The sequence below is a fragment of the Montipora foliosa genome, chromosome 6 (assembly GCF_036669935.1).
Source record: "Montipora foliosa isolate CH-2021 chromosome 6, ASM3666993v2, whole genome shotgun sequence".
NCBI lineage: Eukaryota > Metazoa > Cnidaria > Anthozoa > Scleractinia > Acroporidae > Montipora > Montipora foliosa.
Window position 1 is genome coordinate 59,686,360 of NC_090874.1, and position 22,500 is coordinate 59,708,859.

Here is a 22,500-nt window from a genome sequence, read left to right on the forward strand (position 1 = left end):
CACTTCGCCACTCACATCCGTGAACATCTCGCCTCCGACAAACATTCCCACATATTTAAGCACTTGAGAGGTTCTGAAAATTGTCGCTCCCGGTGTTCAGAAGACTGTTTTAAAATCCTCGACTCTGCTTCCACACGTTTCTAATTGAAAATCAAAGAAGCCATGCATATCCTTTGGGAGCAGCCATCTTTAAATTCCCAAGTCAAACATCTTAATTTATCCCTTTCATGCTAATTAGTTTCTTTTCTTAGCTTTAACAGTTTGGTTTTTTCCGTTTTGTTTCGTGGTTGGGTGTTTTTATTCTGTTCTCGCCTTCATCCTTAATTATTCATGTTATATCTCACTTTGTTACACTATTTATTGCTCAACTTTAGTTTATTTCTCATTTGTCAACTGACGATGGATGATGTTTCATCCGAAACATGTATTGATTAAATATGAATTTCAAAAACATCGTATGGATCATCAAAGCGATATTATTATTATTATTATTATTATTATTATTATTATTATTATGATGATGATGATGATGATGATGCGGAGGAGGAGTAGGAGATCCAGAGAAGGCGAGTAAAGACCATTGGGAAGGTTGATGATGTTAAGGACCATATGAAGGACTTGACATTAATGATGATGATGATGATGATGAAGGTGATGATGACTGGAACAACCACACGGAGAAACTTGATTGTGATAAGTGGCAAATTTTAAATTAATTAACTGAGCAATCGATCTAATGAGAACTTGATTCATGCTGCATTTTATTGGTGTACATGCATGTGTTCAAATTATAGGCATAAAGAGAGAGAAGCAAGCAAAGAAAAGGAGACGGAAAAGAAGAAAACCAAACATGGACAAAATAGAAGATGCTACTCCAGAATCAAATTCAAGTTCAGACCCCTTGCCTCTTGATGAGCCACTCAGCATTCCAGCAGCTCTGCTTGGTAATTTAAAGGCTGTTATGTCTTATATACACACTAAAACTTTAACCTTGGTGCACTGGTCACCAATTTATTTATTGAACTCACATACACCACTGCATCATGAGGAATTATACCCGTCTGGTATAATAGTGCTGACTACAGCGAAAGCGATGTGTACAGGATTCAGATTTTGGTTGTTGCCAATTAACTACATGTAAACTGGGCTGTAAATACATGTACATGATTGTACTCTGTACACATCTTGATCTTTTAAAATAGAATTTAATAATATTTTTACAAATTTAAAGTACTTTTTAACCCATTTGTTTTTTGATACATGTAGCTAAATGTCTTAATTTCTTTTCCTCTTCTATTCTGCATTTCATGTTCTTGATCAAGTAATATACATGCATTCAACAATTAATTAAGTTAACTTAATATCATTTGCCCTTAATTTTGCTTAGCGTACGAAGGGTGTAGCACCTCAAATGATGATGATTCTAAAATGTACAAGAATGGAAGTTCCTCATCTTCAAGCAGCTGCAGTGGTAGCGATGATGGAGTTGGTGATGTTGATTTCTTTGGACTGAGTTCTAAGCAAGAGGTACATACATGTAAAGAGTGGCTCAGCTAGTTGTCACATTTAATTTATTGAAAAAACTCACTTATTAAATATTAAATAGTTGGCACTAAAATTAATTTGGGATGGTACTATTAGCTTCAAAAACCTTAATTAAAAAATCTAACAGTCATATACATAAAGGGGTGACCATCACTCATGGCTTTTTCATAATTTGTTTATCAAAAGTTGGATCACCATTTTTTGACTTAACCCTGTGGCAACAATTGCCCCTTTCAACCACATACTGTGAAGGCAATCCATGTATTTTACATGTATTTCTAAGAACCACCTGTTGTCATGACTACATGTATCATGCAAAATCAAGATTCATAGTTACTTGACTTTTTATTATTATGTTGTTTTGTTGTGCCTCCTCGTGGAAAGATTTATCATAATTAATTTTGTGCATTTGGTATAATAATTTGCAGAAGTCAAGGTTACAAAATTCTACAAATAAAACCTCAGGAGAAAGTTCAAATGAGGAAACGTCAGTGAGACTTGTGAGCCAAACAAATCAAGATAGGTACAGATGTGTGTCATTTATAGCTGATTATTAATGGGACATAGTTTTTCAGTGAATGATTGCCCCATTGACTCCTGGGGGTCCCTATTGACAAGTGACATCGTCTGGCATTAGACAGAGTAAAATACTAAGTCTGGCCTGTTTTAAGGCCGGGTTTAGGCGTCAAAGGGTTAACCTGGATAAAAATTATGATAATGTGAAATTCTTTATCCTGAGATGTTCATAAAAAATATAGAAGCCAGCCAACAATACTACTATGTAACAATAAATTCAATGTGTGGTCCCCCTTGCATTGAGGACCCATCGCATGCTGCAATGTTCAGCCCAGTCAAAATGTTGTGGCAGCCGGGGGGCGATTTTGCCACCCACAAGAAAATAATTATCTGCCGCCTACAATAGTTCACTGATACAACAAATTAATGTGAGGTCTGGTGAAATGAGCCGAAAATTTGAAAGAAAATTTGAAAAAAAATTTGACACAAATACTGAACGGTGGGGTTACTGGGGCCTAGGAAAGCTTCGAACATGACATGTTAAAATGAGCCAAATGAATGGTCAGCAGTCAAAGCTCTTGCAGTTTCAAACAAGATGGTGCCTAAAAGAGTTCGTGGAGATGATTCCACTGCTTCTCCAAAAAAATTTCTAAATTATTTTGTAAGATCCCAGTTATGTTGATTTGGAAACCTATAGTTTTGCATTTAAATACAGTGTCTTTCTAAGGACTTGAAGAGTGATTAAAATTGTTGATTTTATAAGGACTTTCCCAATAAAGCTATACAGGTGGAAAATAACTGGCATTTAAGGGAAAAAGCTCTTAAGTAGTGTTATCTGTAAGCTGAACGACTGAGGGGCTGAGTTTACCTCCTGCACCAAATACAACCATTCAAAGCCGAACTTTCCAAAATATTTTGGGGTGAGCATACCCTGGACTCCCCTACTGGGCAAGGGCCAGATACCTACTACTCAAAACCATTTTGACTGGGTTGAATGTTGTTGTGGTCGTTAAGCTCGTGACTCCATGTACCTGGTAGTTGTTAGTGCTACACTACTGGGAAATGACTCGTGATGTGGTCATTAGACACCTAAAGTCACTAATCCATGTCAACACCCCTTCTCATCCTTTCAGTCTCTTCATTTTCTTTTTCTTGTGCACAATGGCACTACTATCAGTACATTATTTAAATGTTTTAGGTTACGGTGTCAGCAGAAAATCGAAGCAGAAAGGCAGCCTATTGTATGGGACAGCTCACAGCTCAAATTTAACAACCCAATCAGTACTCTATCTAGCTACAAATGGTGAATAATAATATTGTTGAACGAACTGAAATATGTTGAAATGATTCATAAATTATTGAACTGCGCATATGAAATCAAGTGAAGTTATTATACTCGCAGTTCATTTTCCTGAATTTTTTAGGCTTCTCTATGCAATTGCTAAAATTGCATTCATAACTGCGAGGATCATAACTTCACTTGAATAAGATTGTTATTATAACCACACAACCACAATTTAAACAACCTAGTACCATACGGGTATGCCACAGCGGCTATGAGAAATGCTGTTCTGAGCAACTGTCTTGCATAATTATTTAAACGAAAAAGATCCTAGTTATCACTCTGACTCTTCAATCTTACTATTATTATTCCTATTGTCTTCTTTGATTGAGGCAGATATACTGTACATATAGACTTTGATACTTGAGCATTCTTAAGGACGTTTGCGCCCATTGCTACTGCGCACCTGTTTGCACATGTCACGCACACGTCATGCATCGTAGACCACGCAAGTAAACACGATGCTAAAGGCGCAAAAACTTTCCACAAGAATGGAACATGAAAGTATGTGGAATCATGGGATAGCTGTGGACCCAGGTCTTCTCGGAACTGTCACGCAATGGCGTGACAGTGCGAATAGACAATCGCTTTGAGAACTTCGCAGCGATCTTACTCTCTTGAATGCTCAGTGACCCCCCTTTTTATTTCCGTAGATCACTTCCTTTCTTGATTTTGTCCATTTTAACAAAAAACAAAAAAAATCTGTACGTGAGAAGTTACAAATATTTGGCCTTTTATGCTCTCGTGCGACCGAAGTTTTCTTTCTTAGACTAATATGTATCGTTTTTCAAGGTCTATTTCACCTCAGAAAAAGACATCAGCTGCAAAGGTTAATTTAGTTATATTAGTTATGTTGAACTGAGTACGTTTACCTGATCTAAATTTCACTCATGTAGCTTTTTTATTGCTGACAGTTGTAAGCTAAGATCGTCTTAAAGTAACGCAATTTTCTAAAAATGCACCTCATGATCTCGAAAACGAGCACGGTGACCCCCCTTTTTTTTGCCTTTTTGGCAAAAGTAGATCATTACCTTTCTGCTTGGCAAGTTTAAAAAAAATCTGTACGTGGGAACGTTTTGGGCGCGAACGTCCTTAAGTATGTAATAATTTGTTATAATAATACATCAATTTTTGACATGGTGATTTAATTTGAAGCTTCACAGTGCATATTTTGGTTTAATTTGTAGCTGGAAATGCAGCCGTGTAGGGCACCTTCCACAGGATTGCACGGTCCAGATTAGCAACTCTTTGCAAGGTAGAAAATACAGCTGTATGAAAATTTCTCTTGTTGATGTGAGAAATTTAAGCTCACGGTTTAAAGGAATTTGTTATTTGAAGGTCGTTTTTGTCCCATGTTCATTTCATTATCGAGGGTAAACAAACGCATTTTTCTTATTCCTTGTTTTCCTGTGGCAAGTTCAGGTACTAAATACAATATGAGCGACCGTATTGTATTGGATATACAATGTGCGAGCTGAAGGTGAGACATTTTATGTCCGATACAATACGGGCGCGAATATTGTATTGTGCTGAAATGTCAGCATTTAAGTGTTAATGTACACAAGGTATTTTTGGTGATTCAAGACATTTTAACGGTGAAAATTGAAAGAAACATTGATGTAAATGAGGAGAAAGCTGTATCAGAAATACAGATGTTGATTAATAAAACATTTCTTTTGTTTTCCCATCATGAATTATTAATGAATTTTATAACGATAAATACAGGACAAGGTGGAGAAGGTGTAGAAGGTTATAGGAAACAGGTAAGTTGCATACAGTTTCGATACTGTAACAAAACAATAAAATGGTTTATTGTTCCCTTTTTCCCTAGGATATATGTATTTTTTCTTTGTTCCCCTGTTACCCAGTTGAAATTAGCCATGCTCCCTTGTTCCCCAAAACCCCTGGGAGGGCCTCAGTCTGGTCATTGCAGTTTCAAATTATGAACGATTAATTACATCAATAGAGGTAAAATGGTAAGAAATGTTGTAGCGCAGTGGAATAGAATCCAGGTTCAGGTTCAGGTTTTATTATGTATCTTGCATAAAATATCACAAAACTATGCAATGCTCGCAGTTAGCAATAGCTAGTCGAGGCGAGCATTGCTTACAATAAATATTCCAGATAAAATGGTTACAAATACATAACTACACATTCACATGAAAATAAATAAATAAATAAAATAAAATAAATTAGTTTTAGAATACAGTTAGTGCAGTGGAGAACAGCTTAAAACTTGTACAGTATAACATAAATAAACATGAAAAAAGTAGCTTAAATTGAATAAATAAATTTTTAACTATCTGACATATTAAACTAAGGAGTCAAAATTTGCCAATATTATCGAAACATCAATGTAATCATCATATTTTAGCAGTCTTTGTAAGAGGATATCATCAACATTATTTTTGAAGTTAGATTTTGACATCTGGCGGACTTCACGAGATATGCTATTCCAAATTTTAACGCCAATTCTTGAGAAAGATCTTTTTTGAATATCTATTCTCGAACGTTTAAGAAAATAATCTCCTCTTTGCGATGATCCGATCCGTGCAGTTGCTGAAAAATACCGGTAGAATTTTTTTTTCTTAAATGCAAATAGCTCATCCAATGAAAACCAGCAACCACGACAGCCTTTTCGTTGGTAATCTCCTTTTCTTTTCCTCTGACTTATAACGTTAATCATTTGTCAATAGTTTGCTTTTGCAATCACTGTTTCTTTCTTTGCAATTGTAGAAAAATTCAAAGGGATCATACTACTCCAAATCGTTGAAAGAATACTTCAAGAGGTATTTTTTGTTTGAACAGCACAGCCTGCATCTCCAACAGAACTTGAAGTTTCACTTTTCATGTTTTTTTTGGGTTCTAGATGTCAAAAGCTCCGCGAGTGTACGGATGTGAAATGCAGTGATTGTGGTGGCAGGTCTAATCTTGCTTACTGTTTTGAGTGTGGGTAAGTATGTACCCTGATTTTAAAGGGAACCTCCTCTAAAACAACAAAATAACTTTAAACCACAGAACATAATGTTTACAATTGGAATTGCTCAATCTTTTTCCAATGAAAGCGTTTGTATTCGAGAAAAATAAATTCCAAAAACGCTTATTTTGGCTTTCAAATTTCCCGGGCGCTGCCATCTTGAATAATTGTGACGTAAATTGGTTGCCCTATTGTTCCAGAACAATCGCTCTTTGTATCAGAACAATAGGGCAACCAAGTTACGTCACAATTATTCAAGATGGCGGCGCCCGGGAAATTTGAAAGCCAAAATAAGCGTTTTTGGAATTTATTTTTCTCGAATACAAACGCTTTCATTGGAAAAAGATTGAGCAATTCCAATTGTAAACATTATGTTCTGTGGTTTAAAGTTATTTTGTTGTTTTAGTGGAGGTTCCCTTTAAGAGCTTTCTCCGTTTTCTTGTTCTTCTGTGTCGCTTTTATGAACATCAGAAGACCAGCTTTCCGAAACAAGCAAATGGAAGTTTCACTCATAGCTTTTCGAGCCCGAAACTTGTTTTCGAGAAACGGGCCCCAGGTTAGTGTGGTCTCACCAGATCGTTCTACTTCCTAGGTAAGTAAGTAAAGTAGTAAGTAAGTACAAGTAACTTTATTTACCCACATATCGCAAATGAGCAAAAGCTCGTTTGAATCCAAATATGCATTAAACGCTGATTGGTCCAATGTCGATTTGACTTGGGAAATTGGCGATTCCCAGTAATGTTTAAAATCAAATTGTTTTTCAGATTAACTTTGTGTGATGGTCGGGGACATCTCATTGATCATCTCCTGGAATATCCGACTCATACTAAACTCTACTCGTACAAACTCCAAAGACAGGTCAGTCGAGACGTTTTCATTAAAATCGAGTCCCGTAGCTCATATTACCGCCATCAAGATACAAAGGAATCGGGGGTTTCATCTTGAAAGCGATCGATGTTCGCCACAATGTCGCGTTCTTTCCACGGACCAACGCACAAAAAGAGACCCGTATCAGCCACAGTATGAGAACAACAACCTGAGGGTATAGAGCGAGTTTCAATCCAGTGTCGTAAAACCAAAATCAAAGTAATTACTTTGGCCAATCAAAAAGGACGGAGACAATCCAGTAAATTAATCAAAACTCGAAATAATTACACGTAGCCGACACAAAGCGCGGGAAAATGTGCACGGGCGAGCCACGATTGGTTTTGGTTTCACCTCTGATTGGTTGAAAAAGTGGCGCGAGAACTTTGAACCAATCACTGAGTGAAGTAATGCAAAGCCAAAGCAATTCGCTTATTACTCGAAAACCGCTCTATTAAACCGAGGCATACAGAAATAGAAACTTCGTGTCCGTAGCGTAGAAAGTGTGGTCTATTGGTGTTATTTGGAACATGAACGCGTTAACTTTTTGTTTGTTTGTTTTTCAACTCAGTATGTTAAGGATTTCCCAAATGCTTATTACAAAGCTGTCAACTTTAAGAAACGGGGTCCCTTGCACGGGTGGGCCGTGGGTTTATTATCCTTTTGTAAAGAACACTCACTCCAAAGTCTTACCAGTCTAAACTTGGTCAAACAAATTACTAAATTAAAGATCTCAAGTATTGATTTTATCGGAGATCTCCCTGCCGGTATTTTCGGTGCTGTACTATGTAACTGAGGCGGCAACTAGCTGGCGTTAAAAACATTTTGGATAATATTGTTTTCAGGTCAAGTGTTGTAAGTCAGTATGTGAAGTTGTGGACGCAAGAGAATTGTTAATGTGTTCTTCTTGTTTGGACCGAGCTTTTACCAGTCACTATTCCATGATAAACGCAACCTGGTAAGAGAGTTGAAGCGCGTCTGTCGACCGTTGCTTAAAATTCGTTCACTCTAAAGAGGTAGTTTTAATTCTCAAAACGGTCTTTAAGAGGCCATTTTGATATTATCGTATTTGGACTGGGACGAGCATGAAGCTGAGGCTGATGCAGTCGCCCCAATCACTTGTCGTTTCAGTGCAACCGTGAGAACACGAATCAAAGAGTACTGAATGCTTCATCACAACTGACAATCAATATTGGGAAAGGCTTAATGCGGAGCAAGTTCATGCAACCGGCTCGAAGAGCAGGAAAACACCCTAGCAAGTGTCAAATGGTTTTGCTTTGTTAAGAATATGCCACAAGTAATACTTTCAAGTCAATAGCTAATCGTCGTAATTAAAGAGGCCATCTTGAAATAAATTTTTGATACTGATTTGGAAACCACTCTATGCCCAATTTGTGGCATTTTGCGTGTTGCCGTCACGAAAGGACACCTCGACAAAAATGCCAAGCGATTTTCCCGAGAAAAGTTAGTCCCTCACGGGTTGAATATTCAACACTAGGCCATTTCCGAATTCATGTCTGCCTCCTCTTCAAAGCGAGTCTATGTGCGAAGTTTTTGTGATGGTAATTACTCCAGTTCTACTAAATACATATGAATGAAAACTAATTTTCATGAGAAAGACTTCGCACTTAGACTCGCTTTGAAAAGGAGGGCAGACATGAACTCGAAAATGGCCTATTATTTCATGTGCGCGCGTTGGATATGAGATGGTAAATAGGCGTCGAAATTTAATAATACTAGGTATTTCATTTGCCATCCTTTTCTCTATTCTCACTATCTGGATCCAAATCTGATTTCACAGTTTCTTTACACTATTCCATAATTCCACTGTCGTGCATTAAAAGGAAATATGTTTATTGTTGGGACATTAAATCTTCTTGGTTCACGGTTCACTTGGTGTTTTTGTTTTGTTTTGTTAGGTCTCGGACTGGGCTGAGGTTGATACCAAACGCTTTGGCGTGTGACCAGCATTTTCAATGGTATTACTATATCTTTCTACGCAAGTTTTATGGTATTTAGCATTGAAAAAGGAGACCAAGTGAATTGGATCCTGCTAGCACCCTTATCATACCTTGAAAGAGATCTTGTCTTGGATTGACCCAAGATGACAGAAATCTTGTCCCAACACGAACTCGTCAGTTCACTTTATTTGTCAAAAAACAACGTATGAAGTTCGAAATTTCCATGTTTTCAAGTTCACGTCGTGAGCGTGCCCGGTGCTCGGCTTCAGGTTCGGGGGATCAGATCCTGGCCCTTCCACCGTGTTGGCCTTTGACCTATGTGGTCTCTTGCAACTCAAGCGTTTTGTCGCGTTAACGGTCAAATAAATACCTTCGGGCTATTAACAAATTGACTCCAGCTAAAAGCAAATGTTTAAAATGAGGAATTTCCGCAATTTCCAGCTGCTGTTTCGATGAAAAAAACTTTTCCCTTTGTTTCTTCTTATTTCGAAAGTGTGCTTGCTTATCTGTAGACCTTCGAAATTTCAAATCTTCGTTTCAAGCAGAAAATATTTTGTGTGAAGTTTAATCTTTTTTCTTTAACGATCCGCCATCATTTAACTTCAAAATCTTAAGAGAGCTGGGACGAAAAAAAATTAACGTCAAACACTCAGTCGCTTGACTGGCGGAATGACCAACTTTTCCGCTGAGTCTAATTTGGAATTAAGTTGCAATGTTCCGAGCAGTTGTCAAGGCTTAAATAGAATAAGCTCTGGTTATGTAAGCTTTGTAAGCGATCAATTTTGCTATTATTCTGTTCATGAAAGGCACCGAATGAACTGCGCCAACCCTACGGGAGAGCCTCTGGTAACAAGAGAGAAGTTGGAGAGCAGCCAAGCAAGAGGCGAGGGACTCCTGAGTGAATTTTATTTTTAAATTAATCTGAACGATCAACAGCCATCCCAGGTATTCCTTCTCTGCGCTGTTGTTTATTAGATGCAATTAATTTGTTGGCGATGTAAATAACATGTTTTAACATAGTGTATGTGGAATTCGTTTTTTGATGCGCAATACTAAAGCTTTAAATACTCTTTTTATATGCAAGTTGCAATTGGATGCTCGAACGTAAGAGTGCATTCAATCAATGTCCATCACTGCATCGGTATAGTGACCAGTAGGCAAACCAAGATAGCTTTCTTCTCTGCCATCTCGTCATTCGTTGAAAAACATATATGCCGGTAAAATTGTCATTGATACTGAAAATAAATGGAAAAACTGGTGGTTGCTTTCGATTTTCTTCACCAAAGCGGGCGTGCGTGACACAGCGACGTTTGGTGGAATTGATTGATAGATAGAAAAACTTATTTCAAAGTCCCCTCCTTATTATTCTTTAATTCTTTACCATGCCAATACTGAGTGGTCGTGACTTGTACGGATACTCTTAAAATCATCTTGGACACCTTCGTGCCTTGTTTGTGGAACTCCTCAGAGAATTACCCCCAAAGACGAAAAAAAATATGTACGCAACGTGAGACTGAGTAGGCAGCGCGTTAAGACTGAAAAATAGCGATTCCTGGACTTGTTTTACGCTACTGCACTGGTGATGGATTATGCTCTGTCGATAAACATAGTTATACATGTGCCTAACCTATGGCTGTTAGCTTCATAAATTATTCATGAATTTACAATTTGTTGAAGTTTTTGATTGACATTAAACTCTATTTTTGGAGTATCTGTCTTGTCCACAAATCAAATCGGGAAATGAAAAAGCCTTACTTTGCGAACATTCCATTAGTGGGATAAAAGGTTAACTCTATATTATTAAATTCTCAATCTCGGATAATGCTCTGATTGGTTCACTCAATCTCGGTTATTTAACAATTATTCGCCGAAGGCGAAGTGATTATCGGTGAATATTCACCGGGACGAAGTCGAGGTGAATATTCACCAATAATCACAGAGCCTGAGGTATTTTAGTATAAATACACAGGTGATTATTTCAAAAAAGAGAAAAAAAAAACATTTCAACGCGAAATCATCTTCACTTAACAGTGGCAAAACGACTACTGGCAGCCATTTTGTCCGTCGAGGTGATTATCGGCTGATAATCCGAGATAGCGAGCCAATGAGAGCGCGCGATTTTGTATAATTACCTGTGTATTTATACTAACAGCTCATATACCTTAGTTTTACCTTATATGGTAAATTATTAAGCTACGCGTTGCTAAGCTAAAAATTTTTCGCCGGAAAGCGAAATTTCTCTCTGAATAAAGCCAAAAAAGGAAAAAAACACTTTTTGGTGGAAAGTTTGGATCAATTCCGACGTTTTGGATAAGTGAAAAGGCAAGAAATGTTTTTGTGAGGAGCCAACGTCTGTCTGTATTAAACAACATCACATCTTCATCACGTTTTTTTCGATTTCGCTCGGATTTTCTTCCTCTCTTCGCTCGTATTTCGTAATTCCAAATTTTTGGAGTTAAAGGAATTTAATAAAACAATTATTCTATTCGCGCTTGTTGGAGATGAGACTGGTTATAGCCAACTCGGCGCTACGCGCCTCGTTGGCTATTTACCATCTCATATCCAACAAGCGCGAATGGAATAATTGTTAATTATATAAACATCAATGAAATATCAAGCGAGCTTTCGCCCGAGAACATGATATCTTCACACGTGAAGATAACATGTCATCTATTAGGATAAATCATATCAACTTTTAGCGAAAATCGTTTTGCCCTAAAAGACTATATCACGATTTTCAGCCAGGTACCGTGCGATACACCACACTTTTTCTTTCCTTGATTATTCGCCTTTAAGGCAAAATTCCATGGCGTATTGAGCGCTCTTCGTGAAATTTAATTCTAAAGCCCTCTCTTCTTTCCTCTCCGCTCTTATGAACGTTGTTATGCTTCGAGAATTAGAGTGCGTCGGCAAACCGTTCATTCTATGCCAAATCCAACTCGAGTTGAAGGATCTTTCTTGCTTTTTCGTTCCTGGGTTATTAGCATGTTACCATAGGAGAAAATTGGCACTTTTCGCCAACTCCTTGAAAACTTTCACCCCATGTTTATTTACATGGTAGGATAATTCGGCCGCTGTAAAAAGATAAGAGCTGTTGATATGGCAACCGTGGCCATAAAAAGCAACAAGAAAAACCGGTCTATAACTTTAGCAACTGATTCCCATTCTTCTTTGACCTCGTCCTGTTTTTCTTGGTCCTTAGCGCGTTCGGCGAGCACGTTAATTCCTTCCAGAAGTTTGTCTTGTGCAGAAGGTACTCTGTGGCGTATGTTGTTGTCATTTACCGTGTTAATAAAATCCCGGGAAGTTAAAACCTTCTCACTGACTTTTGGCGCGATGACTAGGACATCTTTAGGACTGCCATCCGTGTCCAAGGCGTTCCCGTTTTGTTCGGGCATGATCGGACTGTAGGTGTGGGTGTTCGGATTGTAAGGGGTGAATCGTCGCTTTGGTTTCTGCTTTGGTGGGGCAACCCGAAGAATCGGCGCCAGGATATCGATTAATATGACGCGAACCCATTGTGGAACGTCCGAACTCGGTCCCGTGGCTTCGTAGAGATTGAGAACAAAACATGTTGCAATTAATGCTAGGCCGATCTCTACCATGGAAGCCACAAAGAATTTTCCGATGAGTGGCGTTACGTCTGAAGTGGTGGGAGTATTCTCGGCGATCATTAACATGAATACAGTCATGGCCAGTAGCGTGGTGATCACCAGTGTAACTCTCTCTCCTGTGTTGGGCGGTAGAACGAAGGTCAAGAGGGCAAAGGCCGTAATGAGAAAACACGGAACGATCAGATTATTGAAGTAAAACAGTACTTTTCTTCTGATGTGGAGTGTAAAGATAACGTTTGGATATGGCTCGGGACAGCAGCTGAGAAAAAAAGAATATATTCGTTATCTCGTAATACATATGCATTTAACAAGAAATGACTTTCGCCACCGTCCAGACCTAATTATATTTTCTCTCAACTAATCCTTAAAATACAAAATCAAATAACTGGTTTTCTATCTGTGTATATGTATATCCTTGGTTCGTTCTTAGTCTAAGAGTCACTTACGAATCTACCAAAATAGAGTTGACGTTAAGCCTGCTTTCCACCAGCGACTTAAACACAAACGCAAGGATCAAAATTTTCCGTTTTCCTTGTGCTTGCGTTCGCTTGTGTAGTATGAAAACGGAACGCATTCGCGCAAACACAACGCAACAGCTGTAATGTTGGTCCAATGAAAAAGAGCCGTCCCTGATTCCTCTCTCAACACGGGTTTTGCAAAGCACCAAAGTGAGGGACACAATACACACGCGGCACTTAAACTTAAATACTGGAGACCACGCCATTAAAAAGGTTTTTTAGACTTAAATGCTGTGGATCAGCGCTGTTTAATTAAAAGAGTACTTTGACTTTAATCCAATTGATGTGAATTTGATCTTATGTAGTTATAAGGAAATGTCCAATTGCAACCTCCCATCACAGGCTGGTGCAATTTCTGTAGCCCAGTTTACACGACAAACATATTGGGCACGGCACCCCTACAATTTGGTACCCGTGCCTAAAATTTTAGTTACGGTTCCTTCAGTATTTATCGTGTAAATGGAAATTTTATAGGCACGGATGCCCAAAAGTTAAGGCGTGCCGGGACCATGTGCATAGGTGGTCCGGTGCCTGTTTTTCAGGGGTGCCGTGCCCATATTTTCTGGTCGAAGCTGCCAACATCTTGATGACCAAACCCAGAGTCCCTGGGAATGAGATTGTTTTCTCTTCTCGCTGAAAGTTATTGGATCAAATCCAAGATGGCGTCGAGTTCCAACAGCAATGTGAGGTGGTGGGAGGAGGCAACAGAGGCGTTGATAGCACTTTTCAGCGATGAAAGCATCCAGTTATCTTTATTTCTTCGCTTTCTCATGAAAAACCAAAAGAAAAAAGCACGGTTGCCTCGTGTTCTCATGTCCGCCATCTTGAAAGTAGTTAAACCGCTATATGCTTAACAATTTTAGAGGTGCCGTTTGTAATTCTAACGGTGTTCCCCCCCGCCCCCCCTCCAAAAAAAAAATTGTGGTAAACCCAAATAAAGAAAATTTTGTCGTGTGAACGGGCAATGGATGGGTGGACCGAAAATATAGGCACGGGTGCCAAATCGGAGGGGTGCCGTGCCCATAATAGGGCCGTTTATACGAGAGAAAATAAGCCGCGGCTAACTCTGGCCGCGGCTTACGTAAGCCGCGAAAGGAACTATTTATACGAGTATAAACTCACGGGCCAGGATAAGCCACGGCTTGAGAAAGCCGTGAACGTAGATGTTGTACCATTTATACGGGATGTTCGCGTCTTATGTAAGCCGCGACCAGAGTAAGCCGCGGCTTATTTTCTCTCGTATAAACGGCCCTAATGTTTGTCGTGTAAACCGGGCTTGTATTGGCCATTTCGGAAAATACCATAATACTCTTTGTTTGTCCCCCCAAATTTTACATAAGCATTGTTTTCGTTTTCTCTTGGCACTATTGTGAAATTTGGGGGGACAAGCAAAGACTGTTATGGTATTTTCCGAAGTGGCCTATTTAGCCGCTTCTGAAAACTTATGACAGGCAATGTAAAGATTTCAACCATGGGACAAAGTAGTGAACGAAATGAGTATGAGGGACGGTAAAGTTAAATTGAATGACAGTTGTTGATCCATCCATGTGCAACTTAGGATACAGTCAAATAATGGAGATGCTATGTCATCGGGAATTAATTGCCAACGACCAAGCTGAGCAAAGACAGGAGGCTTGCGAGGCGGCCAGCTTAATGCCGTGCGAAGTATTGCAGCAGGCAGAAAAAGTATCGATCGTGCTGTGAAAAGTGTAATGTAATATGTAAGGTTCCATGGAAATTTTAGTAGGGACCAATGAAAGCGCATGTTTCGATGTGTGATGTCATTAGGGCCTCTTTACACGAGGCCGGGTTGGACACCGACCCGGGTCAGTTCAGCGTCGAATTTTACGTTTACATGATCCCGGGCTGGGTGAGGGTTGGGTCATTCGCGGCTGACCCGGATCAGTTCCCTTTTCGCTGGGTTGAAAGAGCTGGTGACTACTTGTCAGTGAGGAAAATGGCGGACGAACCATGCAATCATCAGAATCATCAATTTGTGGCTGACAAATTGAACACGACCAAAACTGTCAGGAAACCGTTCAGCCATTCGCTCTCGTAACTTCGAGTACATAGTAACGACGTACTTGTTAAAGTCTATATTTTGATAGTCCATCTCGTTTTTTAATTCTTTTAATTTCGCAGTAAGTTGTCCAGTCATTGAGTGATTCCATTGCCAACTTGTTCTTTTTTCCACTTCATGCCCATTCGCATCAGCCATTTTGGTACAGGCTGCGCATGGGCGAGAACGCTGAACCGCAAAAAAAGTGATGTTCAAACAATCCTGGGTCAGATACGCCAGTGTTTACATGAAGAAATTGAAGACATTTCAACCCTTCTAGCCGGGTCAACCCGAGTCTTGAGAAGGGTTACACGGCAAGGGGGGGGGGGCTGTCCCGGTTTGACTATCGTTTTCATGTAAACGCTTATAAACATTTGACTGCAAAAGGGTTACCCGCCGCGGTGATTCAACCCGGGCTAAAAAGCAACCCGGGCTCGTGTAAAGAGGCCCTTAGACAAACTTGCATGACGCGCGCGACTATTGATGATCTTGTGCTCGGAGGTGAGTGAAAACACATTTTTTCCCATTTCCCTGACCATTATGTTGTGTACACTTGCTTTGAGTGTTCTTTAATATTTATTTTCGCACCATAGTGTTCTGTATTGAGTGAACAAGCTCAAAACTAAACCGGCGTACGTGTTCTTATCGGCCGCTGTTATCAATTTCGGATTTCGGCCCGCGAGTAGAGCAGTTTGTTTTTCGTTTTGTAACCATCGAGTTGTGAACAATTTAATTTAATTTTCAAAGGAAATGTGTAGTCTGCAAAGTGCACAATTCAAGGATCAATTTGACTTATAATTCATGGCTATATCTTGCAAAATCAAAACTCTACAAGTGAAACAACTTTCATGTGCGAGAGAGTTTGATACCCCATTACATGTTTCACACTGAAAAGATCTATTTCGAGGCGCTAATCAAAATCGTCCTGCATTTATGTGCCGTCGTCGGTGCAAACGATCCCTAATTAGTACAGCAATAGACGTTCGAGAAAGGAGATGCGTGAAGTGCTTTTTTCTTACCTATACTTCAGCACAATTCGTTTTACAGGCGCCTCCACCATTTTAAACTCGCCACTCTCCATGTAGGATTTCAGATCAACGCCCTCGCTTGCGTTCACCAAGTCCACTCTGAGACCGTCGTAGGTCCACGAACCGAAATGTAGGTCACATTTCTGGTCATCGAAAGGAAAGTATTTGATATCTATAGCGCACCGACTTCTCAGAATTGTGGGAGCATACCTGTGAAAGAAATCCGTTTCTCTAGGTTGGAATTTACTCCAGCTCATGCATGTACAGGGCAGGGCGAACTCCAATCAGAAGCCAACTATGCCTTTTCAAAGCTGACTGAATTGTGTGCTCTCGTCAGAATGTTAAGTAATGTTAAGTGTCCATCCTTGCTTTCAACGACATTTTAATACTGAACTTTTAAACAATTATGGCCTCGTCCACACGTATCCGTTTTCCTTTGAAAACGCAACATTTTCTTTACGGAGACGGCTTTCGTCCACTCGTATCCGATGAAAACGATCACTGAAAACGGAACTTTTCAAAAACGCTCTCAGGAGTGGAACTTTTTGAAAACGCTATTTTTGCGTGTCCGTGTTGAGGGACGGACGAAAACGAAACTTTTCGAAAACGCTTACGCTACACTATCAGTTCCAATCCACTCCGCGCAATATTATAAACTTATTCAAGATGGCGGAAAGGTGCTTTACTTTCTTGTCTTTAATACTTGGGCTTATTTCAAACCTAATTGCCTGTTTTCAAGCAAATTTAGCTTTGCTATTTCTTCAAGTTGACTATTCCAGAAGGCGGCAGAACATTATTAGGTGACTTTCACTACCGGTGTGTAAGGTTGGAACGACTTGGTGGTTGCCCGCCAAGACCTCGACGATTTTGGGTTAGACCTGGACGTACTAGCGCTTGGTGGGACAACGTTCTAGCCCAAATAGTTATCGTAAAATCAAATACTCATGCGTCAAACATACACAGTCGGATTATCGTAAAAAAGTTATCGTTTTCATATCAATTCATCGTATACGTGTGGATGGGCAAAAGCGAGGCGAAAACGCTAGGTGTGGACGCGTATTTTTTTGAAACGGAGAAAAACGTTTGCGTTTTCAAACGAATACGGATACGTGTGGACCAGGTCTATGTCTGCCAACAATCCCTTGAGACAGGTTGTTTACCATTTACAAGCGGAAACCGAGGGTTGGTACTAGGTTTGTTCAAGTGCTACGTAAGCAAAGACTCCCGAATGGGAAAATTGAGATCGGCGTGTTCCATTTACAAAATTTGTTCAAGTTTACCGAGAAAGTCTGGAAGGAGACATAATCATGGGGGAATGCAAATGGTAAGCATGCTTTCCGTTTGGGAATTGTGGACTACCTTTCAAGAAATCCCGTTTTCTCCGCAAATCAAGTTTTCCGTTTGGGAGGACCAAAATAGGCTCACCGTTTACATTCTAACCGAATTTTCCGCTTTTTTTGGTCAATGGTAAACAACCACAGTTGTAGCCGGGGAATAAAAGTATATTGCTCTATGAACAAAAGAAGCTCATATTTCAGAGATCAATTTTTGTTTTCGTTTACCGACATGCGATGACACGACCGCGAAAAGGAATATTAATTATTCCTTAATTTAAGACGCACCATGTATTAGTCCCGTCGCTACTAAGAATCACTCTTGTTTTGAATTGGTCCATGTTGCCGCTTATTATTCCAGTGTTTGCGCTAAAGAACAAATGGGAAAAAGAGCATAAGGAATATCAAGAAAATCCTGTAAAGAATTGTTCAAATAGAGCGGTTTTCAATTGAGTGTCGAAAGTAATTAGCGAATTGCTTTGGTTTTGCATTACTTCTCTCAGTGATTAGTTCAAAGTTCTCGCGCCATTTTTTCAAACAATCAGAAGTGAAACCAAAACCACTCGTGGTTCGCGCGTTCACATTTTCCCGCGCTTTGTGTCGGCTGCGTGTAATTACTTCGAGTTTTGATTGGTTTACTGGATTGTCTCCATCCTTTTTGATTTACCACACTCAGTTGAAACTCGCTCTAAAGAATTGTTCAAATAATCAATAATAATTAATAAATCATTGATTAAGGAGGGCAGTGCGCATTTTCCAATTGAGAGCTTTTACTAGAAGCGAGAACGAGAAATGGCTATCAATTTGTATCGAGCTCTTATCGCTTTGCGATATTTCTAGCTCTTTTATTAAGGACGGTGCATTATAATAAAGTTTAGTTCCCAGCGGGGAGACTGGTCATTGTTCTTGCCATCCAACGTGGCCACCATTACATCACATGCAAACCAGCGATATAAAAAAACATCCGAAAACAAAAACAAAAAAATGATTGAGTAGCTCCGCTTTTAGGCTTGCCTTAGTATATCGATGTTTAACAATTATTCCATGAGCGCGCGTTGGATATGAGATGGTAAATAGCCAACGAGGCGCGTAGCGCCGAGTTGGCTATAACCACTCTCATATCCAACAAGCGCGAATGGAATAATTGTTTTATTAAATTCCTTAAACTCCAAAAGTTTGGAAGTACGAAATACGAGCGAAAAAAGAGAGAAAATCCTAGCGAAATCGAAAAAAGTTGATGAAGATGCGATGTTGTGTAATACCTCGTGGTCAGACAGACGCAGGCTCATCACAAAAACATTTCTTACCTTTTCGCGTATCTCTAAGCTTCGAAATTGATCCAAACCACAAAAACGTTTTTCTTTTGCCTTATACAGAAAGAAATTTCGCTTTCTGGCGTAAACATTTTTAGTTTAGCAACGCTAAGCGCAATCATTTACCATATAAGGTCAAACTAAGGTATATGAGCTGATAACCGAGATTGGGTGAACCAATCACAGCACGAGAATTGCATTATCCGAGGTTGAGAATTTAATAAGTACTGTTATTTTAAGGTGGCGTTTTTGATGGCGTGGCCGCCGTTGTCATTGGAAGGATTTGCCGTTGGCATGGCATCGCCGACGTCCGTGAAACGCCATTTCACATAAACGTGATGCCATTTCCGGCGAAAATGGCAGGCTGCTGCTTGTCATAAAAGCGTTAAAATTCTCTCACTCTGACTTGTCTTTTTTCTCTTTAGAAGTCACTTGCTACGCTCCGCTAAAAGGCAAGAAATTCACCAAACTCAATAAGTTCTCGGATTTGTTTTAGAAAACGCAAATTTCGGCCTGACATTTGCTGTTTTCCGTGAACACTACCGCTATGCCGAATCTCTCTTTTGCTTAAACATGGTAGGACGGTATGGAAATATGCCAAAATGTAAAACTCTCGTACATAGCATGCAAATAAATTGTTCTCTGCTCAGTCCGCACTTATTGCTTTTGCAGCGTTGCTAAAGCTTGTTAATGTGGCTTTCATAGAAGCATGTTCCGAAAGTGGCGTCATAGTCAGTGAAACTGAACAAGCATCCAAGGATTTTAAAAGAAGAAACAAATCGCTTCAGAATTGACCAATTAGAGAAGGACGCAGGCATTCAAATGAACCAGTCAAATCTAAAATTGAGCACATGATGATGAAGCAAGGCGCGTGAATACATCACAAGTGGGTTTGGTTTTTATTTGTTTGATATTAAAAGTCGCGCATGTACGTAAACGAAAAAGGATTCCTGTAGCGAGAGAGGCCTTATAAGAGTGAAGAACATGAGCATCTCTCTGTTTTATCGTCGTTTCGTTGATGATGTACTCACTTGTTATACAGCACAATATCTGGGACCCAGACCTCTTTTGGATCCACGTTAATGGACTTGATGTTTCCATATTTTGATTCATTCCATCGAAGCAAGTGATTGTTCCATTTCTAGAAACAATGCAATTGACGTATGAATAGGAGGTATTTAACATAATACCTGAATCATAGAGCAAATTTCGGTTCAGTTGAAGCTTAAGCACAAGTGTCGAAAGTGATTAAGTCACAGGAGCTCCTTGGAATCACAAGGATAGAGCTTAACCTGGTTTTAAAAACTCACAGTACTAATAGTCCCCCTAGTCGTGATGCTAATCCATTGTGCAGTTGTTTATATTTTTAAGTCATGGTTTAGTTGGTGTGGCTGTTGTTTTTGCCAAGGCTTCCTTGAGGCCCGGCTAACTGTGACGTTCCAACCTTTTTGCGTCCAACATAATGTTGGGCGAAATGTTTAATGAAAAGCAAAATCTTTACCCAACAAGAAAAATGTTGAACGACCACGCCTCATGAAACATGGGGTGCTGAACCGCCGGTCCAACATGTAAGCCAATGATATCGGAACGTTTAAAGACCAACCTGCAACCGACAGGCTTTTCGACCATTTGTTTTTGTTATGGAAATTCGCATTGCTTATCGTAGCGATCTAATTGGATGAATCGCTGATTCGGGTGGAATTTTCATATATGAAAATTGTTTCGTGGCACGCAATGCCTGTCGGTTGAAGGTGGGCCTTTAATTTAGCCGCGGTGTTGCGGACGCTCCGAAACTGAAAGCCGATTTTTTTAAAAATACCTTATTACATGGAATTTTCGCGACATGTTTATTTCGCGATTTTGATTTGCGCATATTTTGCTACACTTAAATAAAAAAATAATAATAATATCATCATCATCATCATTATCATAACAGTTTAAGACAATGAAACACACATTTTTTCAGTCCAGGAACTGTTGCCTAGACACTGTCCACAGCAAGTTTCCAAATAAATTGTAAATCTGAGAAGTTATTGAATAATAATAATAATAATAATAATAATAATAATAATAATTATTATTATTATTATTATTATTATTATTATTATTAATAATCATAATCATAATCATAATAGTAAGAGGAGATCAGATGGGAAGACCAAATTGGAGTTCAAAGGCAAGAGAGCAGTTTGAGGCGAAGGCACAAGTTTCCAAAGCTAAAGCGAAATTGGAGAGACTAAAATCAAGTGGGAAAATTACAAAAAAAGGAAAGAGGAATCGTGCTCAGTTGATGAAAGAATGTGAAACAATTTCGATGGCATACCTAGTATCATATATGGAGAAGGAGAAATCAAAACTGAGAAAATTAAAGCGAGGTTACAAGGGCAAGGTAAAACAGGAAGAGGCAAGAAAACTGAACAAACAGTTTCATTTGGATGCTGGTCCAGTTTACTCGAACTTTAAGAAGATCATTGAGAAACAGGAGGGGTGTGAGAATCCTATATATGATGCGGGCATGAGGGATTATGGTAATGGTGAGACGCTGTTTGGAAGTGTGGAAGAGGCGACGGAGTTTTGGAAGTCTTTATGAGAGTCTGAGGGGACTAGATACACTTCAGCCAGGTGGCTTGAGGAAATTCGAGGCGCAATAAATAAAAGGGTTCCTGAACCGCCTGATGAGGTTTTTGAGCTGAGTACAGAGCAGGCGAACAGTGTGATGACGAAGAAACGGAATTGGAGCGCGCCTAAGTTCTCGCGCCAATTTTTCAACCAATCAGTAGTGAAACCAAAACCAATCATGGCTCGCGTGTGCACATTTTCCCGCGCCTTGTGTCGGCTACATGTAATTAATTCGAGTTTTGATTGGTTTACTAGATTGTCTCCGTCCTTTTTGATTGGCCAAAGTAATTACTTTGGTTTTGGTTTTACGACACTCATTTGAAAACCGCTCTAAGACGTGAGGCGAAAGACTATTCAAAAAAGGCGGAGCAAATAAACTACGTTGTGCAGCCACAAAAGCGCACAGGACATTTCACATAGCAAATCTTATTTTTTAAATCACTTTAATTTCGCGTTTTTGAGTAATACACAATTAATATTTCATTGGGAGTAATACACTGCATGACGGTAATATTTCCCGTCCAATTAATAAACCCTTTATTCCCACCTTCTCCCATCCTTTCAAGACATGAAACCTCCCCTGTGCGCCGGTGAAAAAGTGATACTGTGGCATTTACAACAATCAAGTTGCATGTATTGGTTTCAAAACCGATACCTTAAGGTCGACATTCATAAACATGGGGGTTTGGAAATTCCAGTAGAGGCGACCGTTATAATGGAAACATTCCTCAAAGAACATGGAAGCAATTGAGAGGTTTAAGCAGCTAGTGGAACAGGATGACAGAGAACCAGTTAATTAATGGGCAGTTT

General features: G+C 39.4%; 2 protein-coding genes across 6 annotated transcripts in view; one reads left to right on the forward strand and one right to left on the reverse strand.

The window, feature by feature from the left end:
• The window catches only part of LOC138007981 (uncharacterized), a 13,978-nt gene extending 3,514 nt beyond the window's left edge, over window positions 1-10,464 (forward strand). Inside the window, exons 5-16 of the mRNA XM_068855139.1 lie at window positions 795-944; window positions 1,388-1,527; window positions 1,974-2,068; window positions 3,260-3,364; window positions 4,591-4,658; window positions 5,129-5,166; window positions 6,140-6,192; window positions 6,273-6,356; window positions 7,145-7,238; window positions 8,090-8,202; window positions 9,164-9,223; window positions 10,012-10,464. Of these exons, the coding sequence (XP_068711240.1) occupies window positions 795-944; window positions 1,388-1,527; window positions 1,974-2,068; window positions 3,260-3,364; window positions 4,591-4,658; window positions 5,129-5,166; window positions 6,140-6,192; window positions 6,273-6,356; window positions 7,145-7,238; window positions 8,090-8,202; window positions 9,164-9,223; window positions 10,012-10,120 (1,109 nt within the window). The 3' untranslated portion in view covers window positions 10,121-10,464. The remainder of the gene's footprint in view (window positions 1-794; window positions 945-1,387; window positions 1,528-1,973; window positions 2,069-3,259; window positions 3,365-4,590; window positions 4,659-5,128; window positions 5,167-6,139; window positions 6,193-6,272; window positions 6,357-7,144; window positions 7,239-8,089; window positions 8,203-9,163; window positions 9,224-10,011) is intronic.
• Window positions 10,465-11,309: 845 nt separating this feature from the next.
• Window positions 11,310-22,500, reverse strand: part of LOC138007979 (neuronal acetylcholine receptor subunit alpha-7-like) — a 37,892-nt gene continuing 26,701 nt past the window's right edge. For all 5 annotated transcript variants that reach the window (XM_068855133.1, XM_068855134.1, XM_068855131.1 and 2 more), the window contains 4 exons: window positions 20,103-20,212; window positions 18,047-18,127; window positions 16,416-16,634; window positions 11,310-13,078 (listed from right to left, as the gene is read on the reverse strand). In XM_068855133.1, the coding sequence (XP_068711234.1) occupies window positions 12,256-13,078; window positions 16,416-16,634; window positions 18,047-18,127; window positions 20,103-20,212 (1,233 nt within the window). In that variant the 3' untranslated portion in view covers window positions 11,310-12,255. The remainder of the gene's footprint in view (window positions 13,079-16,415; window positions 16,635-18,046; window positions 18,128-20,102; window positions 20,213-22,500) is intronic.